This window comes from Crotalus tigris, unplaced genomic scaffold (genome assembly GCF_016545835.1).
Source record: "Crotalus tigris isolate CLP2741 ecotype Arizona unplaced genomic scaffold, ASM1654583v1 scf7180000019642.961951, whole genome shotgun sequence".
Classification (NCBI taxonomy): Eukaryota; Metazoa; Chordata; class Lepidosauria; order Squamata; family Viperidae; genus Crotalus; species Crotalus tigris.
In genome coordinates, this window is record NW_024097636.1 from 387,105 (window position 1) to 414,511 (window position 27,407).

At 36.1% G+C, this 27,407-nt stretch overlaps 1 protein-coding gene across 2 annotated transcripts; it reads left to right on the forward strand.

Moving 5' to 3' along the window:
- Nucleotides 1–2,401: 2,401 nt before the first annotated feature.
- ANKDD1B (ankyrin repeat and death domain containing 1B) lies at nucleotides 2,402–26,920 on the forward strand. 2 transcript variants are annotated; one of them, XM_039363996.1, is made up of 15 exons: nucleotides 2,403–2,617; nucleotides 7,021–7,124; nucleotides 8,216–8,314; nucleotides 10,087–10,185; nucleotides 10,280–10,384; nucleotides 12,045–12,143; nucleotides 13,184–13,282; nucleotides 14,108–14,206; nucleotides 15,169–15,267; nucleotides 16,578–16,676; nucleotides 17,766–17,864; nucleotides 20,657–20,752; nucleotides 22,650–22,839; nucleotides 25,226–25,357; nucleotides 26,794–26,920. In XM_039363996.1, exons 1-15 carry the CDS (start codon nucleotides 2,491–2,493, stop codon nucleotides 26,850–26,852), a joined length of 1,605 nt encoding a protein of 534 aa, XP_039219930.1. In that variant the 5' UTR covers nucleotides 2,403–2,490; the 3' UTR covers nucleotides 26,853–26,920. The 2 variants fall into 2 exon arrangements, with proteins under 2 accessions (XP_039219931.1, XP_039219930.1); XM_039363997.1 differs by lacking the exon at nucleotides 20,657–20,752 and having other exon boundaries at nucleotides 2,402–2,617.
- Nucleotides 26,921–27,407: the final 487 nt, after the last annotated feature.

Below are 27,407 nucleotides of genomic sequence, written 5' to 3' on the forward strand. Positions count from 1 at the left end.
CATGGATAACTATTTTTATGTTATAAATATGACGCAGTGTGAAAGTAAATTGTATTTACTTTCACACTGAGTCACTTTTGTCAATATTTATTTAGAGGGCGGAAAATTAGCAGATTTATTCACTAGAATCATGCATAGATCTTAATTTCAGCCATGAAGTTGTCCAATCTTGGGTCAGAAGTAACTGATCTACAGCCAAAGTAGTAGTAATATAGTAGTAGTAGTAGTAGTAGTAGTAGTAGTAGTAGTAGTAGTAGTAGTAGTAGTAGTAGTATGTCTTAAATATATTTTATTCTACTGTTTAAACCCCAACCCCATAAAAAATTAAAGAATCTTTTGGACTTAACAGTCTAATAACAGTAATACAAAAGAAAAAGTAGACTGAGAGGGAAGAAGAAATAAGTGAACAGAGACAGTACATACAGAACACTTTCCAAAGTGCAAACACAAGGACTAAATATAGCCAAAGTTGCTTTACAATCAGTCATCATAAAACCTGGAAGCAGAGTAAGGAAAATTTTGCTGCAGCTGCCAAAAAAGCCAACACAGTGCTAGGCTGCATTAACAGAGGGATAGATCAAGAGTGTTAATACCACTTTACAATGCCTTGGTAAGGTCATTCTTGGAATACTGCATCCAGTTTTGGTCACCACGATGTAAAAAAGATGCTGAGACTCTAGAAAGAGTACAGAGAAGAGCAACAAAGATTAGGGGACTGGAGGCTAAAATATGTAAGAAACAGTTGCTGAAATGTCTAGTTTAATGACGAGAAGGAAGAGGGGTGACATGATAGCAGTGCTCCAATATCTCAGGGTTGTCACAAAGAAAGAAGGGTCAAGCTATTCTCCAAAGCTCCTGAAGGCAGGGCAAGAAGCAACGGATGGAAACTAATCAGAGAGAGAAGCAACCTAGAATTAAGGAGAAATTTCCTGACTGTTAGAACAATTAATCAGTGGAACAACCTGCCTCCAGAAGTTGTGAATGCTCCAACACTGGAAGTTTTAAAGAAGAGACTGGACAGCCATTAGTAGTAGTGGTGATAATGAATCTCCTTGATATATTCCTCTCTTGATATTGACCTCTCCCAGTCTCTCACCATTGACCTGCAACTGTGTCTTCCATTGTACCATTGACCTTTGCACAAATTTTCTGATGTTTCTACTGACTCCTGTTATTTCTAGGCACTTGATTATCCAGTCATGTGGCAGAGAGTCAAATGCCTTTTTGTAGTCAATCCATGTCACATTCAGGTTAGTCTTTGTTTTCTTTCAGTTTTCCAAGATCATTTTGTCTATTAGGAATTGATCTTTTGTTCCTTTGCTATTGGGGCAGTTTCCTTTCTGCTCAGGTGGAAAGAGATTGTTTTCAACTAGATGTTGTTGTACTTCATCAGCTACCAGACCAGTTAGCAATTTGAAAGTTGTTGGTAAGCAAGTAATTGGCCTATAGTTGCCTGGTGTTGCCCCTTTTGCTGGATTTTTCACAATTAGGTAGGTTTTCCCAGTTGTTAGCCACTTTTCAATTTCTTCTCCTTGTAGTTTATTGTTGAACTGCTTGGCAATGAGTGGGTGTATAACAGTTAGATGTTTCAACCAAAACCCATGCAGTTCATCTTCACCTGGTGCTGACCAATTTTTGATTTTCCTTGCTTTTTTTCTATCATTTTTGTTGTTATTACTAGTTTTTTCATTTCAACTTCTGTTTTATTTGCATCCACCTCTTTTAACCAAGCCATATTATTTTTATTTTTATTATTATTTCCATAAGCTTTAGTTGAAAAGTCAATGTGGTCATGAGGTTATGATCCAAGTTCTACTCATTACGTGTAATGCACATAATTATAGCCATCTTAATTTTTTTTTATCGTATCATTGGGACGTCCATCAGTATTATTTTTGTCTGTAAATATTTCAATAGTGGTGATACTTTACATTGTGACTGAGCTAATAAGAAATTGGAAAGGATTGAGAGGCTGAAAAAGTTTTCAGGATTTGGCATTGTGTGGATTACTTGCAATTCATCCTTAATTAGTTAATGCTGATCTAACAGAATGAATAATACAAACCAAATTTTAGGTAAATGCACAGGAAGAATGTGTGTATAGGAAAATGCTGCCCAAACTAAATAAATATCTTAAGTCCATTAACCCAACAATTTCTACTGTTTTGTTTTTTTTTGTAATTCAAAATGTCATGAAGTTGTAGATTTAGGCAAGCCTCTCATTAGGATTTAAGTCTGAACAATGAATAATAGCAGGGATATAAAATAAAATTGAATAAAATAAAATTCAAAATTCAAGATTGGGATATATTTATTGGGACCCACTGAGAAGCCACAGATATCTCTCTCTCATGCTCGCGCTCTCTCTTCCCCCCCCCTTCCCTGATTAGAAAACAGGTGCTTAGAGGGAGTTGTCCCTAGAAAGTGACACGGTCGGGGTGGCTTCCTCCGCTGGCCGCTCTCCAGGAGGCTGCTTCGGCAGGTACCGCAATGGAGGAAATCCGGAACCGCACCGTGAAAGGCCTCGCTGATTTGAAGGGCTTTTTCAACCTGACTGTGAAGGAAGGCGATAGCTCGAAGGCCACAGCCGCAGCAGAAGCTGCCAACGCGGAGACTTGTGAGTGTCGGAAAGAGGGACGGGGAGGCAGGTCTCCAAGCCTAGGTTTGGGCAAGACCGCCGGTTTGTGGGGCTCTTCCGGCACGCACCTCTGCTCCGAAGTGTGGAGCGCAGCCCCATCGCTCGATGGGGATTTGCGAGGCGTTGAGCTATTTCGGCAGGACGTTTTTGTCTGGCCCTTTTTCTGCAAAGGTTCCGGTGATCCTGAACAGTTAAAAAGCAGGCAAAAGAGCACAGCCGCCCTGGAGGAAATCCTCCAGAGAGGGAGACGGACCGAACAGGGCAGCGATTCGTTTCCTATAGGAAATTTCCAATTGAAACCCTCTGAAATTTGAAATCCAGTCCAGCCCAGATTTGAATTTGCAGTCTCGGGGCTTTCTGAAAACTTTGAATAATGTTTCTTTGAAATAGTAAATGCTCAAATAACCCTTTGAAAACGTTTGAAAGAAGGGCAAACTTCCAATTTCCTGGAGGAGGATAATTGATAGAGTTCATTCTTATTTCAATCAACTCCCGTTTGGAATCTTGAGAGAGGTAGTAGAATAGACCAAGGTTATGCAAATTTCATATTATGTGGCAAGCATTTCTTAAAATTCATTTTAATTCAGAGGAAATTTAAAAATATTTAAAATTGGAGAGCCAATTTGTTATTAATGGTTAAGAGATCAGATTAGAAAAAGAGAGGCTCTGAGGTCTAGTCCTGCCTCAGGTGCAAAAGCCAGCCAGTGACCGTGGGCCAGTCATTCTTTCTCAGCCCTAGAAAGGAGGTAATGCCAAACTACTAGTGAAATATAATGAAAAAAACTGCAAGGACTAGTCCAGGCAATCGCCCAGAATCAACACTGACTTAAATAACAAAAAACATTCAATGCCCAAGGACATACTTAAACAAAGAAATCTGGCCAAAGTATTAGATTTCCTAACAGAAAATGGAAACAGCTATTTATAAGGCTTGTGAACATCATGCAGTGCCATTTTGATTGGTAGGTCTGCTGTATGGGTCTACATTGCAGCTCTTTTTCATGGTAGCCACAGCCAAGGAGGTAAGCTTGCTCATTCACAAAATTATTTTTGTAAACATCAGTACAGGTAAGCTATCTCCTCTGCCAATTCCTGAAAGCATGTGTCCCATCTAAGTCTGATCTGATTTATTTGAAATCTATTTAAATCATTCTTATTATATATAAATATAGAAAATCTATGTATAATGGTGATAGGTAAAAACTGGTAGAGAAATGGGAGGACATTTTTCATTCCCCAGTTGGGTATGCCACTGTTCCTAATGGGATGGAAAATAAATATGCCAACTAGGCTTCTTGGTTTGGGGAGAACAAGAGGGATTGAGACTCACTATCACATTGGAATTCCCCATTTTCAGCTCTGTCCCCCAGAGAACCAGCTGTGATCAAGCAGAGCAGAAGCAGCCTTGTGCAGCACACTAAGAAGGCTCCTGGAGACAGCCTTGGGTCTCTGCCACAGAAAGCTCCCATTGGTGTATCTGACAGTCCCTGCTGTCCTTTATTGTAATTTCTTTTTTTTAATTGAAAAGTTTTATACAATATACATCCCAAGACCCACCTACCCCTCCCCCCCTCCCCCACTTCCCAGAGCTGAATACAGGGTTATAAATAAACAATCAAATTCTAAAAAAAAACCATTACCCAACTATACAAATAACCAAATCCATAACACACTTTAACTCCCTTATAACATAAATATAAACAAATTAAAAATAATAATATAAACAAATCAATATTGTTAAACCATAATAATACTCTAAAGTTTACTCATAAGCTAAATGAAACTTTTTAGTCCCATATTTATTCTGAATATAATCTATCCATCTTCTCCAAACCGAAATAAATCTTTCCTGTGAATGATCCTTCAAGTAAGCAGAAATTTTTGCTATTTCTGCTAAATTTGACACCTTAAGCGTCCAATCTTCTATAGTAGGCAAATAATCTTTCTTCCAATATTGCCCTACTAATAACCTTGCAGCTGTTATAAAATTCAACATCAAAATCGTTTGTTTAGCATCACAATCTACCATAACCCCCAACAAAAATAGTTGTGGTATGAACTTTATCTTTCTTTTAAAAATCTTTTGAATGTTCCACCAAATCTTAATCCCAAAAGCTTTTGTATTTCTACAAGTCCACCAAATATGAAAATAGGTTGCATCCAAGCTACCACATCTCCAACATTTGGGCTGTAAATTGGGATACATATAAGACAGCTTTTTGGGATCCAAATGCCACCTATAAAACATTTTATAAAAAAATTCTCTTAAATTTTGAGCCTGAGTAAATTTTACATTTCTAACCCAAATTACCTCCCATATATCCAATGAAATTGGTTCTTGAATATTTTGAGCCCATTTTATCATACAATCTTTAACTAAATCCATTTCAGAATCCAATTCTATTAAAACATTGTAAATTCTCTTTATGTGGGCTCGATTTAAATCTTTAATCTGTTTTATCAAATTCTCATCCACTAAAGTAATACCAACCTTTTGATCTAAACTCCACCTAACCAACAATTGGTTATACTGAAACCAAGACTGTACAGTATTTTCCTGCTTTAACTCAACTAAAGATTTTAATTGCCAATCCTTCCCTACCAATCTAAGTAATTTCTTATAAGAAATCCTATCCAAGTTCACACCCCTAGATACCCCCTCTATCGCGTGTCCAGGAATCCCCCAAATTGATATTTTATAATTTAACCTATACTAATTCTTCTTCCAGACACGCAATAAAGCACTTCTTAAAATATGGGATTTAAAAACCTGATCCATTTTTTTATCATAAATTAAATATGCATGCCATCCATATAGTAAATCCCATCCCTCAAGAGAAAGTATATTTTTATTCGTTAAATTAAGCCAATCACTAATCAATGTTAGTAATTTCTTAATTAACTCATTAACTATTCCCATGTTGCTCTTCTCCCAACAGTTCAGAGTGACATATATAGAAGAAATATTTTTCTCCTTAATGAGATCAAGGCAATATACATACATGGTGCTCTTGCCTCCTGTCATCCATAACAATCACTCCATAAGGTGGGTTGGGCGGAGGGAGGTAACTGACCCAAAGTCATTTAGCCAGCCTTCATGTCTAAGAGAGACCTAAATTTCATTAGTCCAGTAGCTTAGCCCCTATGTCAATCTGTGAGATTTCTATAGGAGCAAGCTGTGCTTCATAAAGGGGATATAGAGGGCATAGGGAACTGCTTTGAAGGATGGTAGGAGGAGCTGCTACCAAAGCAATGGATAAAAGAGGTGTGAACCTTTTCTAAGAAAATAAGGTAACTAAACATCCCAGACAAGTCCCATTCTTCATAAAGTAAGGGAGGGGAAGCACATTCAGACTTGCAAGAGTCTATTGCTATAGCTGTTATAATAAAAGTAGTTGTGATCTATATCAGAGGTCCCCAACCTTTTGGGCACCAGGGACTGGTTCCATGTAGAGAGATTTTTCTGTGGACTGGAGGGTGTGTGATTTTGTGTGCTCCCTACATTCCACAGATGGGGCTTTGCTTGTTTGTGCGGACCGATTGCTGGCATGCCACGGCTCGGTACTGGTCCACGGACTGGGGGTTGGGGACCCCTGATCTATATGGCTTTGGTTTCTTAGTTTACCTTGTACGGCTAACATCAAACCACCATTGAAAAGATCTTGCTTCAGGGATCCTGTAGAAAATGGGTCTTTCAGTAGATGGGTTGTTCTCACAGATCTTACTAAATGTACAAATTTATTTCAGAGTAAGTAATCCCGGAGATAATTAGGTTCTGGTTTTTGTAGAGTTTTAAATTTAAATTATTTTTTAAATACTTGATTCTAATTATATTTATGAGTATATGGTCCTGTAGAAAATGAAGGAAATAAAAATAAAAAACTATACCTACATTGCTTAATACTGTGTTTTCCTGAAAATAAGACCCAGCTGGAAAATAAGACCTAGCATGATTTTTCAGGACACTTGTAATATAAGCCCCACCCCAAAAATAAGCCCCAGTTAAGATCATCAGACAAATGGACTCATTTTTTTAGCACTGTATTTTCCGAAAATAAGACCTAACTGGAAAATAAGCCCTAAAATGTCTTTCGGAGCAAAAATTAATATAGGGCCCAGTCTTATTTTTGGGGAAACATAGTAGAAGTGTGATACGCTATATTTGGATTCCGGCCTAGAATCAGAAGGGTGAACGTTCAAATCTAACTCAGCTGTAATAATCACCAGATATTTGAGGATACTGTAACCCAGATCTCATGGGAGTATTTTAATAGAACATTCTCAACACTTTGGGGAAAAAGTAAAGTAATTTGAATTTAGTTATTTAAGATTATTATCAGAATTTCCTCAGTATCATAGAAGTTGTGTTCTTCGTTTTGCAGTGCTTCCAGATGAGACTGAATTTCAGAATGCTGCTAAAACTAATAATGTGGACACTATGGAAAGGTTATTTAGGAAAAAAGTTAATATTAATGCTGTAAATGTTGTAAGTATAAAAGCATTTCCTATAATGAATTTCTCTAACAAGCAGATTCTGTTTCTTCATTATTTAATTTAGGAAAAAAAATAGTATTTATTCTTTAGACTTTGGAACTTTTATTTAGCCCTCTTCCTGCACTAGAGGTGTGCAGTTCTGAGAATGGAGGAAAGCAGACGCAAGCACAGTCTTGCTGTACCGGTCTGTTGGTCCATTGATAGGCTGAACCTTTTGGCCACACAGTCAAAATTAGGCCCAACATTGGAAAAGAGACCCTGTGTCGACAATATGAGACTGGGAGACCAAACATAAGGAATATGCAGCAATGGCAAAATGAATAATAATACATATACAGCACAGAAGTTTGAGTAAATTTAAGCAATAATGGCTCCTCTGTATATTATATGTTACACAAAAATAAATGCCACACATACTCAGACATTTAACAGTATTAAATGTTAAATTTAAAAAGAGAAAGTAATTGATGTAAAGATAATAATTAGGAGCAGTTTAAATGTTTATAAAACTTAAATGCAATCAATCACCTTTAGATGTAATGGTAAGGGATTTAGAACTTAATATTGATTTTATGATTCTTCTTTGTTTTATTAATTTATTTTATTAATTTATTTTATCTTTTTCTCCTCTTTTTTCTTTATATAGTTTGTTTCTGGAACAATGACTAATAATGGCAATATCACCATTAATATTAATGTTTAAAATTTTATAGAAATGTTTTTTAAGATGCTATAATGAACCTATTTCTATACATGTAATTAATTAATTAAACAATGAAATTTGAATTTTGTGATAATGGTAAATCATTTGTTTACTGAAATTTTACTATGTTTTTTACTATCTTCTATCTACATTGTTAATTTTAAAAATAAAACAAAAGCTACACCTTTTCTTAGGCTTGCACTATAGATGTGGAGGTTTATGAAATGGTGTGTTTTGGGGGATGTGTTGGGAAGGTGATGACTCATTAAACAGGCTTACATATTAGCCATAGTTTAATTTACTCAATTTAAATGCTTGCTATGTCTAATTTTGCTTTTTATTTTCTGTGTTTATTCCCTATGATTTATTTTATGTTTTAGTTGAAACGCACAGCCCTCCATTTTGCTGTTGCAGGAAATCATATATCGGCAGTTGACTTTCTTCTCCATCACAAAGCTAGAGTTGATATTGCAGATAAGGTATATGCAACTGGTTTCTTATTACTATGTTAGAGTAGCTGAAACAGATTTAGAGGTTCTTTTATGGAAAAGAAGTAATCCGCTAGTATCATTTTAGACTAACATATTTTCTTTAAAGGAATTTTAATAATTCGTGTTAGTCCAGTGACCCCCGACTTTTTGGGTGCCAGGGACCGGTTCTATGGAGGGAGGTTTTTCTGTGGGTTGGGGATACATGGTTTCATGTGCTGCCTGCATCCTGTGGATGTGTGCAGATGGGACTTCGCTTGTTTGTGTGGCCCGGTTTCTGGTGTGACATGGACTGGTGGTGTGCCGCGGATCGGGGGTAGGGGACCTCTGTGTTAGTCTAAAAAGAGGCTACCAGACTCATTCTGATCCTTGACTAACATTGACTAAATATCTCTTCTCCTACAATACATTTAATGGAATCATTAATTCTAATATCTCTGACTAATCATGGCCAGGCTATTGGAAAAATTGAATTAATAATACGTCATTTTAGGGTTTTCCTGCTAAATAGATAAGAAATAAAATGATAGAGCAATATTCTAAAGGCAAAACCAAAGTGCTGTAAGATTCTGTGGAACACTGAAGATTTAGACAAGGGAATAGAAGGGGAATTTCTCAAATTTGCGTACAATACTAAGGTGGCAAAAAGAGCCAATACTCCAGTAGATAGGCTCAAGATACAGAAGGATCTTGACAGACATGAACACTGGACCCTATCTAACAAAATGATATTCAGTGGTGAGAAATGTAAAGTTCTACATTTCAGCAAGAAAAACCAAATGCATGGGTATAGAATAGGTTGTCCCTGCTAACTGCGAGAGGGATCTTGGCGCCTAGTGGACAATCACTTAAATATGAGCCACCAATGTCCTGCAACTGGCAAAAAAGCCAGTGCAGTCTTAGGTTGCATTAACAGAGGTATAGAATCAAGATCACACAAAATGTTCATACCACTTTTTAATGCCTTGGTAAGACCACTTACTTAGAATATTTCATCCAGTTTTGGTCACCGTGATATAAAAAAAGATATTGAGATTCTAGAAAAAGTACAGAGAAGAGCAACAAAGATGATTAGGAGACTGGAGGCTAAAACGGTTGCAGGAATTGGGTATGTCTAGTTTAATTAAAAGAAGATAAGATAAGATAAAATAACCTTTATTGTCATTTTTTTACTGTGGGCACAATGGCACACATCAAAAATGGAATTTAGTTGCCTGCTCTCAAAGTGAAACACATACATGACGCACACCTAAACATACTATGAACAACATATGTATAGATCCACATCCTTACATATACGTAGCAAATAAATATTAAATACTGTCCATCTTGAATATATAACGGAAGGAGGAAGCTTGAGAATTCAAGAATTAGGGATGATATGATAGCAGTGTTCTAGTATTTAATGCAGGAGTTCCCAACTCCAGACTGCAGCCCAGTGCCAGGCTGTGGTCTGTTCAGAATTGGGTTGCATGAGTGGCTGGCTGGAGCATGTGCTCACACATGCAACTCAACTTGCACCAGGGGTGGGGTCATGGGCACTCATGCATGTGTGCGCTGGCCTGCCACTTGTGTAACCCAATTCCCCTCTCTCCCCCGAGCCGGGCCACCAAGCCGCAAAGGTTGAGGACCATTGATCTAAGGGGCTGTCACAAAGATGAGGGAATCTACCTATTTTCCAATAAAACAGAGTTTAAAAGGCTAGTTTTGAATTTCATTGTCTCTTCGAAGTTTATGCTTACTTATTTTACTTACTTTTAAAGCATGGCCTTACTGCAATTCATCTTGCTTCATGGTCCGGTAATTTGGAAATAATGCTGATGTTAATTAAAGCAGGAGCTGATCAAAAAGCAAAGAACCAGGTATGGTATCCCAAAATATAAGCCAGCAACAACCACGTACACAACAGAATTATTTCTAATTCTGTTTTCAGTAACTCTTCTTTCATTTTTTTAGGAAGGCATGAATGTCCTACATTTTGCTGCTAAAAATAATAGTGTTAGAATAATGGATTATTTTATCCGAGATCTTCACCTGATGGAACTCAATAAACCCGATGAGGTATTATGAGTGCAAAGAATACTATAAGCAATTAGACAATGGATATTATTATTTCTGTGAATACATGTATTTAAAATACTGAGCATGCTTATAAATATGGCTTCCATATACTTTTTCCTCTGTATTTCATGAATATTGATAGAACAGACGTTTGTTTTATTCAGTGTTGCTTACGGAATGAGTCAAACCTGGCAAAGATGCTGGTGGATGCAGCATCATTATGCTAGTCTCATTCCTTTTATAGTATGTCAATATTACTAGCATATGTATAAGGGGCACAGCTTGCATCACAATGCTATGCCCATCTTTTTGCCATCTTATATGCCCACCCACACACAAATCTATAGATATTGCTGGTGTTGTGTATTTCTGGCTCCTTTTGATTAACCATATGTTGTTAATTATATTAACTGATCCTACATATATTCATACTCCTATTCTCTGCAGTAATTCTGAGCATGCATCAAGATACCAGGCTGTTGCTGGGCTAAATGCTGCATTTGGCCTCTAAATTTGGGGGCTACACTCCAAAAGGCTTGGCTCAAAAATCTAAACTCAATTTAATTTAATTTTAATTTAATAAAAATAACATTCAGTTACTCCAATATAATTAATATGATTGACTTCCGTTTACTTAATGACTTTCTTCTTTCATTTATTTAAAGATTGCAAACTGATAGCTACTTTTCTATGGGCTCTTAACAACTTCTAGGGGCTATGTGTGATCTTGAAGAATCTAGTCTAAAAGATTATGCGTATACTTTGGGTCACATCACATATACAGTATAGTAATACATGAAACTTTTAAAAATTTGTTTTTTGATTTGAGCAGCATTTAGAAATCTTTCCATTAAAAAAACCCTGCAGACTTGTCTTCCTTTAGCATCACTTTAAAGAAGTTAGATGATGGGATTAGAAGCCATCCTGAGTCAGTTTTGTTTAAGTAATAATACTACTACTAATAATAATAAAGTTGGAAGGGACCTTAGAGGTCATCTAGTCCAACCCCCTGCTCAGGCAGGAAACCCTATACCTTTTCAGACAAATGGCTATCCAGTCTCTTCTTAAAAACTTTCAGTGTTGGAGCATTCACTGCTTCTGGAGGCAGATTGTTCCACTTGTTAATTGTTCTAACTGTAAGGAAGTTTCTCCTTAGTTCTAGGTTACTTCTCTCCTTGATTAGTTTCCATCCATTGCTCCTTGTCCTGCCTTCAGGTGCTTTGGAGAATAGCTTGACTCCCTTTTCTTTGTGGCAGCCCCTGAGATATTGGAACACTGCTATCATGTCCCCCCTTGTCCTTCTCTTCATTAAACTAGACATACCCAATTCCAGCAACCGTTCTTTATATGTTTAGCCTCCAGTCCCCTAATCATCTTTGTTGCTCTTTTCTGTACTGTTTCTAGAGTCTCAACCCTTCTGGTGTATCTTGTTCAGATTCATATAGCACTTGTAGCATCACCAGAAAATACTCATGCAGAGTTTGAGCATCTTGCTCAGCATTCTTGTAGATCACCTGTAGATAATTTTGTAGTTTGGCTGGGGACCATGTGCAATCCAAAGGGACAAATTACCTCCAACTGGGTTAAAGCTATTGGTAATTAATCTTGAAAGAATAACGATTTTCTTCCTTAGTGTCTTTTAACTTCACTTTCCTCCCAGAAAGGGAGAACACCATTCCTCCTGGCAGCTGAAATGGGCCATGAAGAAATGATAAATGAGTTGATTACCCTTAATTTATTTACCTCAGAAAAGGATAAGGTAAGTCTATTTCTAAAGCTAGTTATTTGATTTTGTATGTTCTGTACTAAATTGTGAGAGGGTTCTTTTGGGAAATGGTACAGCCCACCAATAGACTATTGTTATTGTCCCTGCATTTCAGGTCCTGTGCGGTGATGGAGTGAAGTAGCTTCCTCTTTCAGATCCTGTGCTGTTGGCTTGCTGGAATCCATACCTGCTGCTTTTTCACACTTCCCTACTAAGCTACATTTCAGCATGATATTCTCAGCTGCAAATTTTTCCTCTACTCTGTCACATGACAAAAATCTTTCTCTAACATACTCACTTGGGCCATGAGTCCAATTCTCTGTGCGTATTAAGAATCTCTTATCTTCCACTTAAGCACTTCCAGAGAAAGGGAACCTGTCGCTTCTCCAGTTATTATTTCACTGTCATTACTATTAAGATTTTTCTAACATTCACTTGGGATGTAGAAAAAAATGTAAAACCAGCAGGTAGATTTTTTTTCAGGTGAAGCCACATTTTCTATTTATTCATGTCAGTGAGCACTGAAGGACACTGATGTTAGAACACTATTATCTTTTCATTTGTTTCTCAATGTCTTACATTTGCATTATATCTACCAGAAGTATGATTGCATTTTCTGTGGGAAAAAAAATCAGTAGAAAGTCATATTGGTGTTATATAGCGGTTTGCACTGAATAAGTGCAACAGGTCGCTCTGGGAGAAGGGATCACATTAAAAAAAGGGAGTGGAGGGCTTTGTGGTCCACAAGGCAATTTACTTTCTGCCGATTTTTACCTCTCCCCCAAATTTAAGTAGCCAAATAATGAGAAGATAATTTGCACACATATTAACAATGTCTTAATAATAAATATTGTAAAAGCATATTTTACTTGAAATGCCAGACTGGATACTTCTTATCAAAATATCAATGTACCAGGTATATGCAGTCTTCTATTAAAGATCTAGCATTATATTTATTATTCTTGATTCAAGTATGTTTGTTTTTAGTGATAATTCAAGCCTACATTCTTAGATGTCTATGTACATTTTTGTAGGAAGGAAACACTGCCTTGCATCTAGCAGCTAAAAATGGCCATGATGAAGTGGTAGAGATTCTTCTTCCGCAGTGGGAAGATATAAACAATTTCAATCAGGTAAAAATACAAGAAATATGCTAAAATATGTGTGAAGCAAAAAAAATAAAAAGCAACTCATGCTCAAAACTCAGACAGGAAGACCTTTATTAGATTACCTTGGGTGGGAGGGAAGGGGAGGTACGATGATAGAGAAGGTCTACAAGATATCACTGCTTAATCAATTGGACTCACAACATGCCCACTCTGTCCAATTATACTGGACAGGTAAAAACAATTAGAGAGAGGTGGACCCTCAAATAATACCATGAATGGCTTTAAAGTGATAACCAGCATCTTGAATTGCAATAAGCCAATTGATAATCCATGCTGATTCCAGAACAATGGGTGTCACACAGGCATAACAAAGCATGCCCAACACTACCCACAGTACTGCATTCTAGACCAACCCTGGGATGGTCTTCAAGGATAGCCCTATGTGGAATACATTACTGTATTCCATGTAATTATATCTCTGTGGAAGTTTTGTTTACAGATATTGAGTGTTTGGTAAATTATCACGAGTCTATTTGATTTGGTGATGTACAAGTAAAATCTATCATTGCGTATGATTGGTGCTAGGATTACCATTATTTCTGAGTTTCTCTTTTGCCAATTATTAAATATGAACCACCTTGAAAATAAATAACTGCTGAATTGCAAGCATACATATTTTGCAGTCCCATATCAAAGTTTCAATAGAAAAATTACCTTTAATAATTCTTCCATTTTATATAAATTATCTGAAAAAATATTCTTGCTTCCTATGAGCCTGTATTGGATAGCTGTATATAAGCAGCTGTATCTGACATTAATGACATATTTACTTTTTGTAATGTTCTTCAGAATGGTGAAACACCATTTTATATGGCTGTTGAAGGAGGCCATGAAAAATGTGCTGACCTCTTACTGGAAGCCGGAAGTGACATCAATATTTTGAACAAAGTATGTAGATACACGTGGTATTCTTTATTCATTTACTGAGATAATATTTTTTTGAACTTTTCCATGTTGTGAATTAAAAAGCAGATAAATTCCTTTTGTGAAATTTGTATTAAAGTGTAACAAGGGTGCTAGATTTGGGCTGCAAAATTCAGATGAACACTAGATTTCAAGTTTTCTAGTATATATCATTCACCTGGATTTTTATAGCCCCAGTTAACTCTTCTCCATCTCACATTTGTATCTTCTTTATTACTTATTTTTGTAATAAAAAGGATCTTGATATGACATTAATATAGAAGTTCAAGAAAGCTGAAGAAACAGTAGTAAAATTATTGTTAATAGTAACCCTTAAGCATCCCAATAATTCAAATTAATGATATGAAACAGCTATTAGGGAAATTGAAATAATGGTTTTTTTTAAACTTCATTTTCTGCTTTCCATGTCATCCAGCAATAATCCGATGCATATTTTCTGAGAAGTAATTTTCTTTATTATGAAGAGAATATACAAATGCAACTTTAGCCTGATAGATTTAGCTAAGGTGCATGATTTTGATTTGGAAAACTATAATTTGTTTCCTAACCATTTCCCTCATCTTTTCACACACCCACATTCACAGAAAATATTGCATCTTAAATCATATTTCCTCTATTTGAGTAGGATTAGAAACCATGGTGTAAAAAACCAGAGTTTCTCCGTCAGAACTAACTACTTAAGGAGATGTGGTAGAAGAGAATATAAAAAACATTATTCATGTATTTGGTGTAGATTTGGATAAAATGTGAAATAACTTTGGCAAAAGATAAGGAATTATTCTCCAAATGTGTTTTCTGGAGATTGGCCTAATTAGTTTTTTGTTATTAGCACAACTGTACATATCTTCCAAAAACATACATTTGAATTACATTGTATTATTAACAGAAAAAATTATTTTCCCTTCTTTTCAACATATTTCTTTCAGCACAATGTCAGTGCATTGCATATTGCAACCCAAAATGGACACACACCTTTGGTCAGATTTCTTATCAGTAATAATATTGATCTGGATGCTCAGTCTCAGGTGACTTTTTGTTATTGTTGTTTTCTCATATTTATATTCTGACATTTCTCGACATTCTCTGAAAGTGGGGATAGCTAAAGTTATGCATAATTCAAGCCATAAAAAAGAGAAGAACCACAGTCTACATAAATCAATTAAACGTTCTACTTTCAGTTTTGCTGAGTGAATATTAAAATATGCTTAACCCTGAAATAAATATAAGTAAAAATGTTCAACTGGAGGATTTGCGCTGTAACATTTTCATACATACAATATATGTACCTCATAAATTTGCTATGGTTATAAGAGATTCCTTTGCAAATAAATTTGGGCGATGTCCTTGCACCTGGTTTTGTAGTGGAACAAACACTAGAATCAAAGGGCTCATCTTCCTCATTCAAAAATCCATCACAGAATGTAACTGGAAAAAAAAAAGGTACACGAAGAAAGTTTTGTGCAAACAGCAGTAGCTGTGATTTGAAAAAAGGTTGAATGAAATTATAATATAAAAAACTTGGATTTAAAAAATTGGCAGGGAGAAATTCAGCAGGATTTTTTAAATATAAAAAAAATAAAAGTTATAAACAATATGTGTCTGTGTTTGTGTGATGAGATATAGCATATGCAAATAATTAAGAGATTTTCTATAATTTAAGAAAATTGCAAAAAAAAAAGCTATTGGCAATACAGATCTTCTAACAAGAACATTAAAGAGAAGACTTTTAGCAATCTATATGTTTCTATATTATTTCTATATTATTTCAAATAGCCAAATAGTAGCCAAATAGTATGTATCAGAGCTATCTGCAAAGGGGCCCAAAAAAGTGAAGATGGTGGCCACAGTCATGTGATCAAAATCTTGCCTTATGCTTGTTTTGCAATGGATATAAAAAAGGATGTGCTTTTTTAATTGCATAGTTGTGATTGCCATCTTGACATTTTTGATCTTCTCTTGGAAAACACTCTTGGTCTATGATGTTTTAAAAGCTGTACCATCAGCATGATAGACATACTATGGGAGAAGTTTATTGAATATGTGACATTAAAATATGATAAAAAGAAAGGTATTTTAATATTCTAACATATTTGAAATAAAACTCCAGTTTTGTAGTGGATGTATACTCATAAAGTACAGTTAAAGTAAATGCATAAGCTATCCATTTGAATAGTGGCTTTTAATGGAAAAATGGAAATCTTGAATAACCTTATTGGAATAATATACTTGATTTGTTATCAAAGGTTTTCATCATACTTTAAAACTTTTCACCTGGTCAAGCATGATTTCTTATGAATAATATAGTTTCATTATGTTATTTCTCCTCTCTTTACAGAAAAATAATTCTCCTCTACATTTGGCTATCACAAAAAATAACTTATCAGTGATAAATAGCTTAATAAAGGCAAACCATAACATAAATTGCCTAAATAAGGTAAGAAATTCTTGTTAGAATCATATGAACTGAATATTGGAGACAATATTTGTGTGTGTGTTTGTGTGTGTAAAACACACAAAACATACATTTATACATACATATATACATGCTATACTTTTTAAAAAATATGATACATATTAACATATCAGCATTATAGTTTGATTTATGGCTTGACTGCTTGTTGTCCAGGCTACTGCCTTTGACTCTCAAATATAAAATGTTTCCAATACAATCCTCAGACAAAATTACCAGAGAAATAATCTTTGTATTTTTAACAAAGGTAAAGAGAAAATCTCCACTTTAGCTCCTGAGACATCCTGTTACTTTTCCTAATTTCTACATAAATACATACAGAGAAGTAAACAACAACATTGCCACATTTATTTTTAGAAAAAGTTTGAATAACATGTTTATTCTGAAAAATATTAAAAATATTTCAGAATATTTTAGGCAGAAATTAATACTTTTAAAACAATAATTATAGTAAAAAAGAATACAGGTACAGAATTGGGTGGATACAGATTTGGAATTAAATTATTGACTTGCTAGAACTTCAGTTGTGATTGACTAAACTTCATTAATTTAAGTTCATTTGCTCTTATTTAGTATTGTTTATGTTATGTTACCATATCCATAATCTGTTTCAATTCCAGTTGATTCAGGAAAGGATACACAAAATAAAGTGCAAAAGACAAAAATAGAAGTAAAATCTCAATGCAAACTATTCAAGTAATATCATTGACAGTCATTAATACATACAATCACACTATTAAAACAAATACAATCTCATGTAAGCTAGGAGCTAAATGCATGCTATCATAAAACTTTTTTAGCTGTTTCAAACTGCCAGCAGCATTGGGGCCATCTGTACTTCTGGATGGGAGAAAGGGGACTGCCATTGGGAAATGCACTGCCTGATCCATGTCTCTTTATTTGCAAAAAGATGAAACTTGCAACAGGCCCTGAGCCAAACGTATTCATTGCCATATTAATTCTATTCTTTGCATGGTGTGAATACTAACTTCTTTGTTAACATTTTTTTGATGGAAAAGATTTCTGAATAATATTATCCTTTACATCTATAAGAGACATCAAACACCTTTACATCTGGCAGCAGACCTTGGAAATGTGGACGTGGTAGAAACGCTGCTAAAAGCAGGCTGTGACTTCAGCATGGTAGATAAGGTATTCATGATTCTGTTAAAATGCAATTCTCCTGCATGTCCTGATTTGGTTTTCAGATGATCCTGTATTAAAATAGAATTCTTGATTTAGGTTATTCCTTAAAACTTGCAACAGAGATAATGGAATAAGACCTGTGGTGCCAGACATAAAATAACAGTATTTGTTTTTTGCATTTGTGAAATAAGGTAGTACAGCTAATCCTCGAGTTACAACTATAATGGAACCTCCCATTATGGTTGAAAGTTGGGAGGGCAGTTAAGTGAATTACCTATCTTAATGACACCCCCATCTGTGTTCTCCCCAATGCATTTGTTAAATTAACAGGTGGGTTGTTAAGTGGAAAATCAGGCTTCTAAATCTAAGTAGCCACATTCTGTAATTATAAGACTTCCCATTACAGAACACTGTTCTTAACATTTTGGCTACATTTATACAGCATACTGAACTGGGACGATTCATTTCCTGGAGTCAGTTACTACCTTAAGTATGACCTAATCAAACATATTAGGTTGCATTACACCAGTGTTTCTCAACCTTGACAATTTTAAGGCATGTGGACTTCAACTCCCAGAATTCCACAGCCAGCATTGCTGGCTGTGGAATTCTGGGAGTTGAAGTCCACATGCCTTAAAATTGTCAAGGTTGAGAAACACTGCATTACACCAAAACCAAATCAAAGTTAAATTTACCAAATGTAATCATGTCCTGTAAGTGAGACCATTAGGTTTTGTGGCTGATGAGAATGATAATAGAGGTGATGCAACAGTAATGTCTGCAGCCTTGATTTTCCTCTTTACTTAACCCAAAAGCAGATTTAATTCCAGCTTCGTTAATAACTTTATTGCTGCCTAGATGAAACTGTCCACAGCAAAATGAAATAAAAGCCTATGCAACTTTAGAAAGCAGGTCATTCATCTTAGAACTTTGTGAGGAATATCTTAAGGCAGTGCTGTTGGGCTTTGATTAGGCAGATTTGAGTCCAAATCCTTGCTTCCACAATGAATTAGCAATTAACCATTGGTAGGCCATCAATATTTGTTATCCCATCTTCTTTGCAATGTTGTTATGAAGCTATCCAACAATTATCCTTTAACCACCACAAGAGGTGGGTGAGTGGATAAATATATAATTTTTTAGGCTTTATTTGAATAGAATTGATTTTAGTTGAAAAATAGGGATTAAATTAAATATTAGTGTATGCTTCCAGCAGAGTAATTTTACATTGAAGTCAGAGTATTGCAATGAATCCAAAAATTTGGCAGCTGCAAGATAGAGGAGATCTTAGAAATGAGATGGTTCCACTTCTCTATTCTCTTCTGAGGCTTCTGGGATTTTTTTCTGTTTCAGAATGCATAAGACAAGAGGAAAAATATTTCAACAAGTAAAACATCTAGTGCAAAAGAAATGTCAGTCAAAGTAGCACAAAGTCTTTTTTTTAGGAATGTGCAATGTCACACAGATATTAAAAAGGGGTGGGGCTTTGATCCGTTGATCCTATGCTCTTGCTATCATTGTTAACAAGACTGGTGAGTGGTGCTATCTGTAACAGAGGCAAGTTATTGTGCAGAAATAGAGGGATTTTGCTGATGATGGAAAAAACAATCACCCATTTCTGTCTACCATGAGGTGAGGCTGAAGCTGGGGAAGCAGCTAAGTTTTAACAGATGGCTACAAGAGATTTAGCTCTGTTTCAAAACCTAATAAACAATCCACTCTTGCTTTACCAAGATTACCCATCTTGAATTACTTGCAGCACCTGATCTAAGAAGTTTCTAGAAAAGTGGGAGACATTCTCCCCTCCTTTCTCCTTCACTTGATTAGCCCCATACCTACCACCATTCCATGCATAGGTTGGTGGTGGTGCTGGTTGAAGCAGGAGGGCACCAATTCCAGTCTGATGTCATAACGCACGATCTTCTCACTTCAGCATGTGCACCAAAGTATGATGTGCCTGCAGCCATGCTGGCAATCTTCTCAGAAGGCACTGCTCCTGCAGGACCACATGCCACAACCATGCACACAATCTGCTAATGTGACTTGCAGCACACCATGCATGGAAACTTGGAGGGGAGTGTAAATAGGACTTCAGAGAATCATATCTTTCAGCCAGCAGACAGCTTGCCTGCCAGCCACTACTCACTGAAAGTGACCAATACTTACTGAGTTGATTCCAATCCTGCTATATTATTAGCTCAATTACTACCAAAACACTCATGTCATGTGTAAGGTATCTATTGTGGAGAAAATGGAAAACACCAATTTAAATTACAAAAAAAACAACCAGTGCTTTTTGTTATGGGGACCGGAAGAAAGCTGTATCGTGAAGGTGTCCTTCAAGAACTAGCAACATTGCAACTAGCAACTATCCAGGCAACATTAAGCCAAAGTGGGGCATGTAAATATACCTGTAGCCACTAACTCATTTTTTTAAAAAGTCTATTCAAAATTTTACAAATAGATTGGGAGTACATCTGAGTTGGAAATATTTGTGCTTTTACACAGATAAGTGAAAAGCAGTAGCTAGCTGGTTTGCAGGATTTTTAACTTTTTAAGAAGAAATAGAGAATCCATGGAAACATTTTACCTACTTAGATACAGAATTATATTTAGATTTCTAAAAAAAATTGCTTGTTGCTAGCCAAAATGACTTTTTAAAAAAGTGTTTAAAAACACTTCTCAAGATACATGGCGGTGAGATTAGGGAATTTTGCAACATATTCTGTACCTTAGCACAGATTTTTTTGGGGGGGGTATACCTTTAGTTTAATAACTGACAATGTTTACATTTTTAGCAAGGAAAATCTGCACTTGCTGTAGCATCTAGAAGCAATCATGCCTTAATTGTAGACATGATTATAAAAGGAGAGAGGTATTACACCTGGAAACAGGTAGGACATAACTTATTTGACTTTTCTGCTCAAGCATGTTTCTCTATAATATTGAATTTCATAAGCAAAATATCTTATTATTAGTTCTGGAGTTTGAAGCTTCCTTGCAGAACTGGTAGGAAATCGTAGATCAGAAGTATCCCGTTTCTTTCTCTTCCCTTTCCACTTTGCCCAACAGCCCTTCCTCACACCATTATTGATAAGATATTAAAGAAGTTAAATTCTTAGGTTGCTTTTTAACTTCTATTTACTAATGAAGTCTTGAATTTCTGGTTTTATTTCTTAGCTGATAGTGTTAAAAATTGACAGAAGAAATCACTGCATTTGCAGAAATTGGTAGTTTCCAAAGATAATTTTCATAAGTGTAATCCAAAATGTGTATGCTTGGATATATTGGCTATTGTCAGGTGTGAAAGACCAGGTCCACATGTGAAGGTACAGTAAACTGGTTTACTGCTAAACTGGTTTATTGCAGCCTGTGCATAGGAATATTCTCAACTAACAGCACCAGCTTGGAGTTAGATAAGGATCCACAGAAAAGGAGGTTTGAACAGTCCGCTTCTGGCTACATAGGAATTCTAGGCTAATCTCCCTTTTGACTCCACCCTCAGGTTCTGCCATTCCTCCCAGATGGGTGTATTAGAAACAAGAAAGCTAGATAAGGCAACAATCATCAGCTTACCTAATCTAGTTACTAATTACCTCCTTCAATTAAGGTGTCACATGTGTTGATGCTAGTGCAAGATTTTGCCTCTTTCCTTGATACTCCTGGGCAAAGGTCTGTAGAACAGGATCCACAGAAATATGGCGAATCTATTCAGGCTTTTACGGTATAAAGTTGTGAACCCTCCATTTTTGCTGAAGAGACCAAGGAGGTTCTACTCTGCATACTCTATGGCATTACTTTCTCCTGCTGAAAACAACTGAAGATAGAGGACAGAGTAGGAGTTGCAAATAAAATAGATTTAGTTTGGACTTACCTGGCTTTCTTAATGCTGTGTGATATTAACTATATTGATACTTGTCAATATAGTTCCCAGTTGTCTTATATGTGAACCTGGTATGGATAAGATTTTTTTAGCAACTGTGTTGTACCATAGGAAATAAAAGAGGCTGTTTTGGAGGCTAGATAAATATATCTGCTAATGCTTATTACAAACACAGGCAAAGGAGGAAAATGATATTAGTTTACAAAGAATGACCAAAGGAAATAAGAACAAGTATTGATTTTTGAGCAAATTTGTAATAGAAAGTCCCTCTCTATAAATGTCTGTTATAGGCAAACAAGGAGAGCTCACTTCCACAATATTCCTTACTATGTTATAAGCTATTTCCTAAGCTATCAATGGAAAGGAGCTATGAAATAACTTTGTGCAGATAAATATAATGTATAAGAGAAATAGGGCAATTTGGGGGAAGCAGAATACACTGCTTGCATTTTTTTGGAAAAGTCCCAAAGTGTGATTTGTGAGCAGATTTCAGCATTGTCAAGTCTCTACTTTTACTAGTACTCCAAGATGCATCAGCCAGTCTGGTGAATAAGGCTTATAAAACTGAAGAATTGAAAACCTCTGAAGGATTTGACATTCAGTACCATATAGCTAGAGAGCCAGTTTGATGTAATGGTTAAAGCATAAGGCTACAAGCTGAGTTTTAGTTCTGCCTTTGACACTTGAGCCAGTTACTTTCTCAGTCCTGGGAAGGATGCAACGGTAAACTATTTCTGAAAAACCTTGTTGGACATAATTCAGTTGGACATAATTGAACAGAAGGAAAGAAAAACATGTATTTGGCATTATTAACATTTGTAAAATATTTAGAATAATATCCAAAGATTATAGTTCTTTGAGAGTGAAAACAAGACTGCGTGATATAATGCCTGAAATTTCCTTTGCAGGAGCATCACTGTAATATGTCAGATATTAATCTATCTTTTAAACAAGATCACAGCATGCAGACCAAACAGATCCGTGCATCTCTTTGGAATCTGGCATATAATGGGTTAAAAATGCGTGAATGGGTAAAACTGGCACAATTTTGGAAGTTTACAGATGAACAAATCAAAGCAATAGAAGAACAATGGACAGGTAAATTGCTGGATTTTTTTTTTTAAAAATCCAATGTTCCCATTCCAAGTATAGGAAAGTTAACTAAAATCCATGATAGTATTTCTGAGTTATATAGACTTCTTTCTTTATAAAACTTAATTCTTTCAGTGTTTTTAAAAAAGAATAGGGAAGAAAATTAAAATAAAATAAATATTGGATATTCTTGTAAATGTTGTTTCTAAGCTAATTAGAAAAATAGATGTGATTATGTGTGTGCTTAAAGAAAAACAAAGCACAATTTCATTGCAGTATGTTGAGACTATAGCTTTCATTTTGTGAAGTTTCTTAAATGTTAAAGGTGTATATCAGTGGTGGCGAACCTATGGCATGTGCGCCGTTGCCCCAGTCCTAGGCCTTCAGCTGGGTTTTATAAAACCTTTTCACTTTAGGCCTCCGCCGCCGTGTGCATTAAAAAAAAAAGGTTCAACCAATCAATCAATCAATTTCAACTTCTTGGGGGGGGGGGGAAGATCTTGCAAAGTTGGAATTGATTGATTGAACTTTTTAGCCCCACCAGTCTGGTGTTACCACTGCAGCCATGCCCACCCAATGGGCCACACCCACCCAATGGGCCACACCCACCCAGCACTCAACGATGCATAAGTGGGTTTTGGGTTGCAGTTTGGGCACTCAGTCTCTAAAAGGTTCGCCATCACTGGTGTATATCATTACATAGGCCAGTCAAAATTCAAGGCAGTAAAAAAATAGATTTAGAGTCCACCTTTATGAGCTTCATCAATATCAAGCTGCAGTTTTTAGCATATGTTATATCAAATGTCTATTTCAATATTTACACTTCTTCAGAACAGATTAAATAAAATGCATTTTGGAAATTGATGATTCTTCTAGTTCTTGCTGCAAACAAGACAGGACTGCATTGTAGACGGGAGATACGAAAGTTGGTGTCATATTCTTCCCCCTCTGTTGGGGGAGGTCTGTTCAGTTCTAACATAGATGGACTCTTTTACCCCTCTTTTAAACCATCTATCTCCTATCTACAACATGGTCCTTTCAGCAGTTCCAAGAAGTCCATAACCATTTGCACTCTGATTCAGGTGACCCTGAGGACACAGAGAAACCCCTAAGTGGCCTCCACGACTCTCCCAGAGAATGCCAATGACCAGATGAATGCAAAAAAAAATACAATCCTTCCATTTCCCCCCACCATCCTTTCAGAACCTATCCTTTCATCCTCCCACCATCCAGTCACAAGTGATGAAGCTTCTTGAATGAGAAGTGAAACTTCTTTTTCTTCCTCAGCAGTCCAGTTGCCTTTTGAAAAAGCACCTTTGAGACAACTGTGACCTGGATAACTGAGAATCTCCCTAGACAATTATATTCCTTCATCAGGATTTCCTAAACATCCAATTAATATATATGAAATAGGAGCCTCATTCCGTTACACTAAGTGAAAAACTATTTTTCTGCTTCATTACTCTTCAACTCCTACAGGGTTGGATTGGACATATAAACACTAGAGGACCATTCCTCCCTTACTGATGAACATCTAGGAACCTCCACTGATAAAAAGAGACAGACAAGGCCTCTCTATCCCTTGATAAAAACAGACATACAAATTTATCCCTTGAATATGGTCTAAAATAAGCTACTCTGCATTCCAACTGATTGGTTTAGATGCTTATTATTTTATATTGTTGACATTTTAAACTTTAGCTACTGCCCTGGAGTGTATTTTCTGATATGAAAAATAACTTTTGTTTCCATAGAGCACTAAAAATACCTAACTACGAGGAGAGGGGCAATAGAACCGCTCCCAAATGAATATCCAGCTGTAGATGGGAACGCCAAAGCTGTTTAATCCTTTGTGTTCCTGTTATTTTCTCAAAACCATACTTGCCAAAGCCACTGTCTTACCCATGGAAAGATACAGAATCCCCATAACTTTCATCCTAGAGAGCAAAAACAATTTAGGAAATAACGCTTTGACTGCTAATGTGGTGAGGTGGAGGGAGGCTGAATAACAGTCTCCTACAACTTTTTAATATAAAAAAAAGGACTTATGTCATCAGATTTTTATGTCTCATTTGTGTAAGGTCATCCTCAACGTTACTGTCTTCTATATATTTGCAATCTGCTGCTGAAAGGGCATCTCTGTAGTAGTAGATCTCTTCCTATTTCTCTTTAGGAATTAGCGGAGGGAACGAAAGACGGTTAATTGGCCTGATCTTCATTATGCTCTACCTCTACTACCATAGTCTCTTCTACCTTCCCTTTCCAACAAAAGAAGTTTTAAGAATCTAGGTCTTGAAAGAATGTAATCTTGAAACAAATCTTTGCAACCAAAAATTTAACACAGAAGCATTTCTCCAAACAGTAGGCTAACATTTTGTATATTATCCTCTAGGGAAAAAGAGCTACAAGGAACACGGACACAGAATGTTTCTTATCTGGTTACATGGTGTTCTGATGGCTGGCCAGAATCCCATTAAATATTTATATGAGGATCTGATAAGTGTGGGATTTCAACAACTGGCTGGTGAGCAATTGTAATAAGCATCACACGTAGAGCCTGTTAGAGTAGTTCACCTTTCCCTTTTGGAAAAAATTCAGGGCAAATCAAGTTAGATTACAGAGAACTAATTTACAGACATGCTTTTACTTGACGAGGTCTTCAGACAATGCTTCCTAGTGAGAAGCCCCTTAAAAACACTTGAAGCAGCTTGTTTCTACATGATGAGCCAAATGACATTATTCATCTAGTTCTTATTCTCCAGTCCTGCTCCAGCAGAATAACTTGCTATGGCTGAGGAATTCTAGGAGCTGAAGTCCACAAGTCTCAAAGTTGTCAAGGTTGCAGACCCCTGATCTAGACCAATGTTTCTCAGCCTTAGCCGTTTTAACACATGCGGACTTCAACTTTCAGAATTCCTCAGCCAGCACGACTAGATGACTCACTTTCTCAGCCCAACCTGCCGCACAGAGGATTTGTTATGGAGGAAAATAGGAGAAGAGCACACTGGGTATGCTGCTGAATGAAAGGGGGATATAAATCAGATACAAAAATGGAAAGGCAATGCAGAGAGGGAGAACATGTCCTTGTAAGCAAAAAGAAAGAAATAAAAATAGGAGTTAACATACTGCTGGACAGGCAGAAGTATAATCAAACTTTCTAACAAATAAAACAAGAGACTGTAAATTCAGGCAGTCCTCAACTTATGACCACAATTGAGCCTAGAGGTTAAGTTGCTAAGTGAGAAATTTGTTAAGTAAGTTTTGCCCCACCTTACAACTTTTCTTGCCACATTTGTTAAGTGAATCACTGCAGTTGTTAAATTAGTAGCATGGTTAAGTGAATGTGCCTTCCCCATTAACTTTACTTGCCAGAAGGTTGCAAAAGATGATTACATGACTCTGGGACACTGTGACCGTCATAAATATGAACCAGCTATCAAGCATCCAAATGTAAATAACGTAACCATGGGGATGCTGCAATGGTCATAAGTGTGAAAAATGGTCTTAAGTCACTTTTTTCCAATGCCGTTGCAACTTCAAACGGTCACTAAATGAATTGTTGTAAGTCAAGGACTACCTATATAATTAGGGATGCCTGAATATATTTCTAAGCAAATGTGTTTGATAGAATTATTTCTAGGTAAGCACAGAATTGCAAAAAGCCTTGGGCTTTGTAAGCGTATAAGAAAGAAAGTGGCAGTAAGTGGTCAATATATCCAATTTCTTACTACAGTAAGTACAATAAAAGCAAAGAAGCCAGTTTTATTTTGAGAGGGGCTTCTTTCCGCTTCATAAATCTGTAGTAATTTAAATTTAATTTTAAGTAAGTATACATATAGCAGCACATGGTTTTGAGTGGCTACCAAACTTTGTATATTATGCCTGAACCTATTTACACCTCAAAAAGATTAAAGGCATGTTGTGTTTTCTGAATTCTAACAAGAATGTTTCCTCTTGCAGAAAAGTTCAGAGCAGAAAATAATGCTGGCACAGAATCCAAGAAATGTTCAGTTTCATGAAATTCAAAGGAATTTGAAGCAATCAAATAGGATCATAAATGAGTATTAAAATATTATTTATAAACAAATTATCCATTGTTTCTCTATAAAGAAGGCTTATCTTCTCATCACTTCTGTAATATCTCCCACCCCATCAACTTCCCATCCCCATGCTGACTAGGACTTCTCAACCTCCATTGGCTCTTTCCAATCCCACTTCACCATTCAGAATTCTTCAACTTTACCGATTCATTTTTTAAAATCTTGAGTGGCTATACCTCACTAAACAGGAGTGACTATATTTGGAGCTGGAAAAAGAATATGGAGTTATATGAGTTCTTGGGTTCCAAAAGCAGTGGAGAAATGAAGTAACCGAAGATCTGCTTGAAAAGAATTTTCAATGATAGATTATTATTTTTTCTCCTGTGTATGACTGTAGGAATCCACTTGCACCTGAAGGTATGTTATCAACTCTGCCATGCAATCGGTACATAATATTCTTTCAGTTAATTTTTTGTAGAATGAAAGAAAACATTTCTTGAGAAGATAGTCACACTGGTTCCACAAATATACTTC

Excerpts from the sequence above, each read along its gene's own strand:
- ANKDD1B (XM_039363996.1), top strand. The coding sequence starts at position 2,491 with ATGGAGGAAATCCGGAACCGCACCGTGAAAGGCCTCGCTGATTTGAAG. Across the intron at positions 12,144-13,183 it reads TTACCTCAGAAAAGGATAAG|GAAGGAAACACTGCCTTGCA; the intron begins GTAAGTCTATTT and ends ACATTTTTGTAG. Across the intron at positions 16,677-17,765 it reads ACATAAATTGCCTAAATAAG|AGACATCAAACACCTTTACA; the intron begins GTAAGAAATTCT and ends TACATCTATAAG.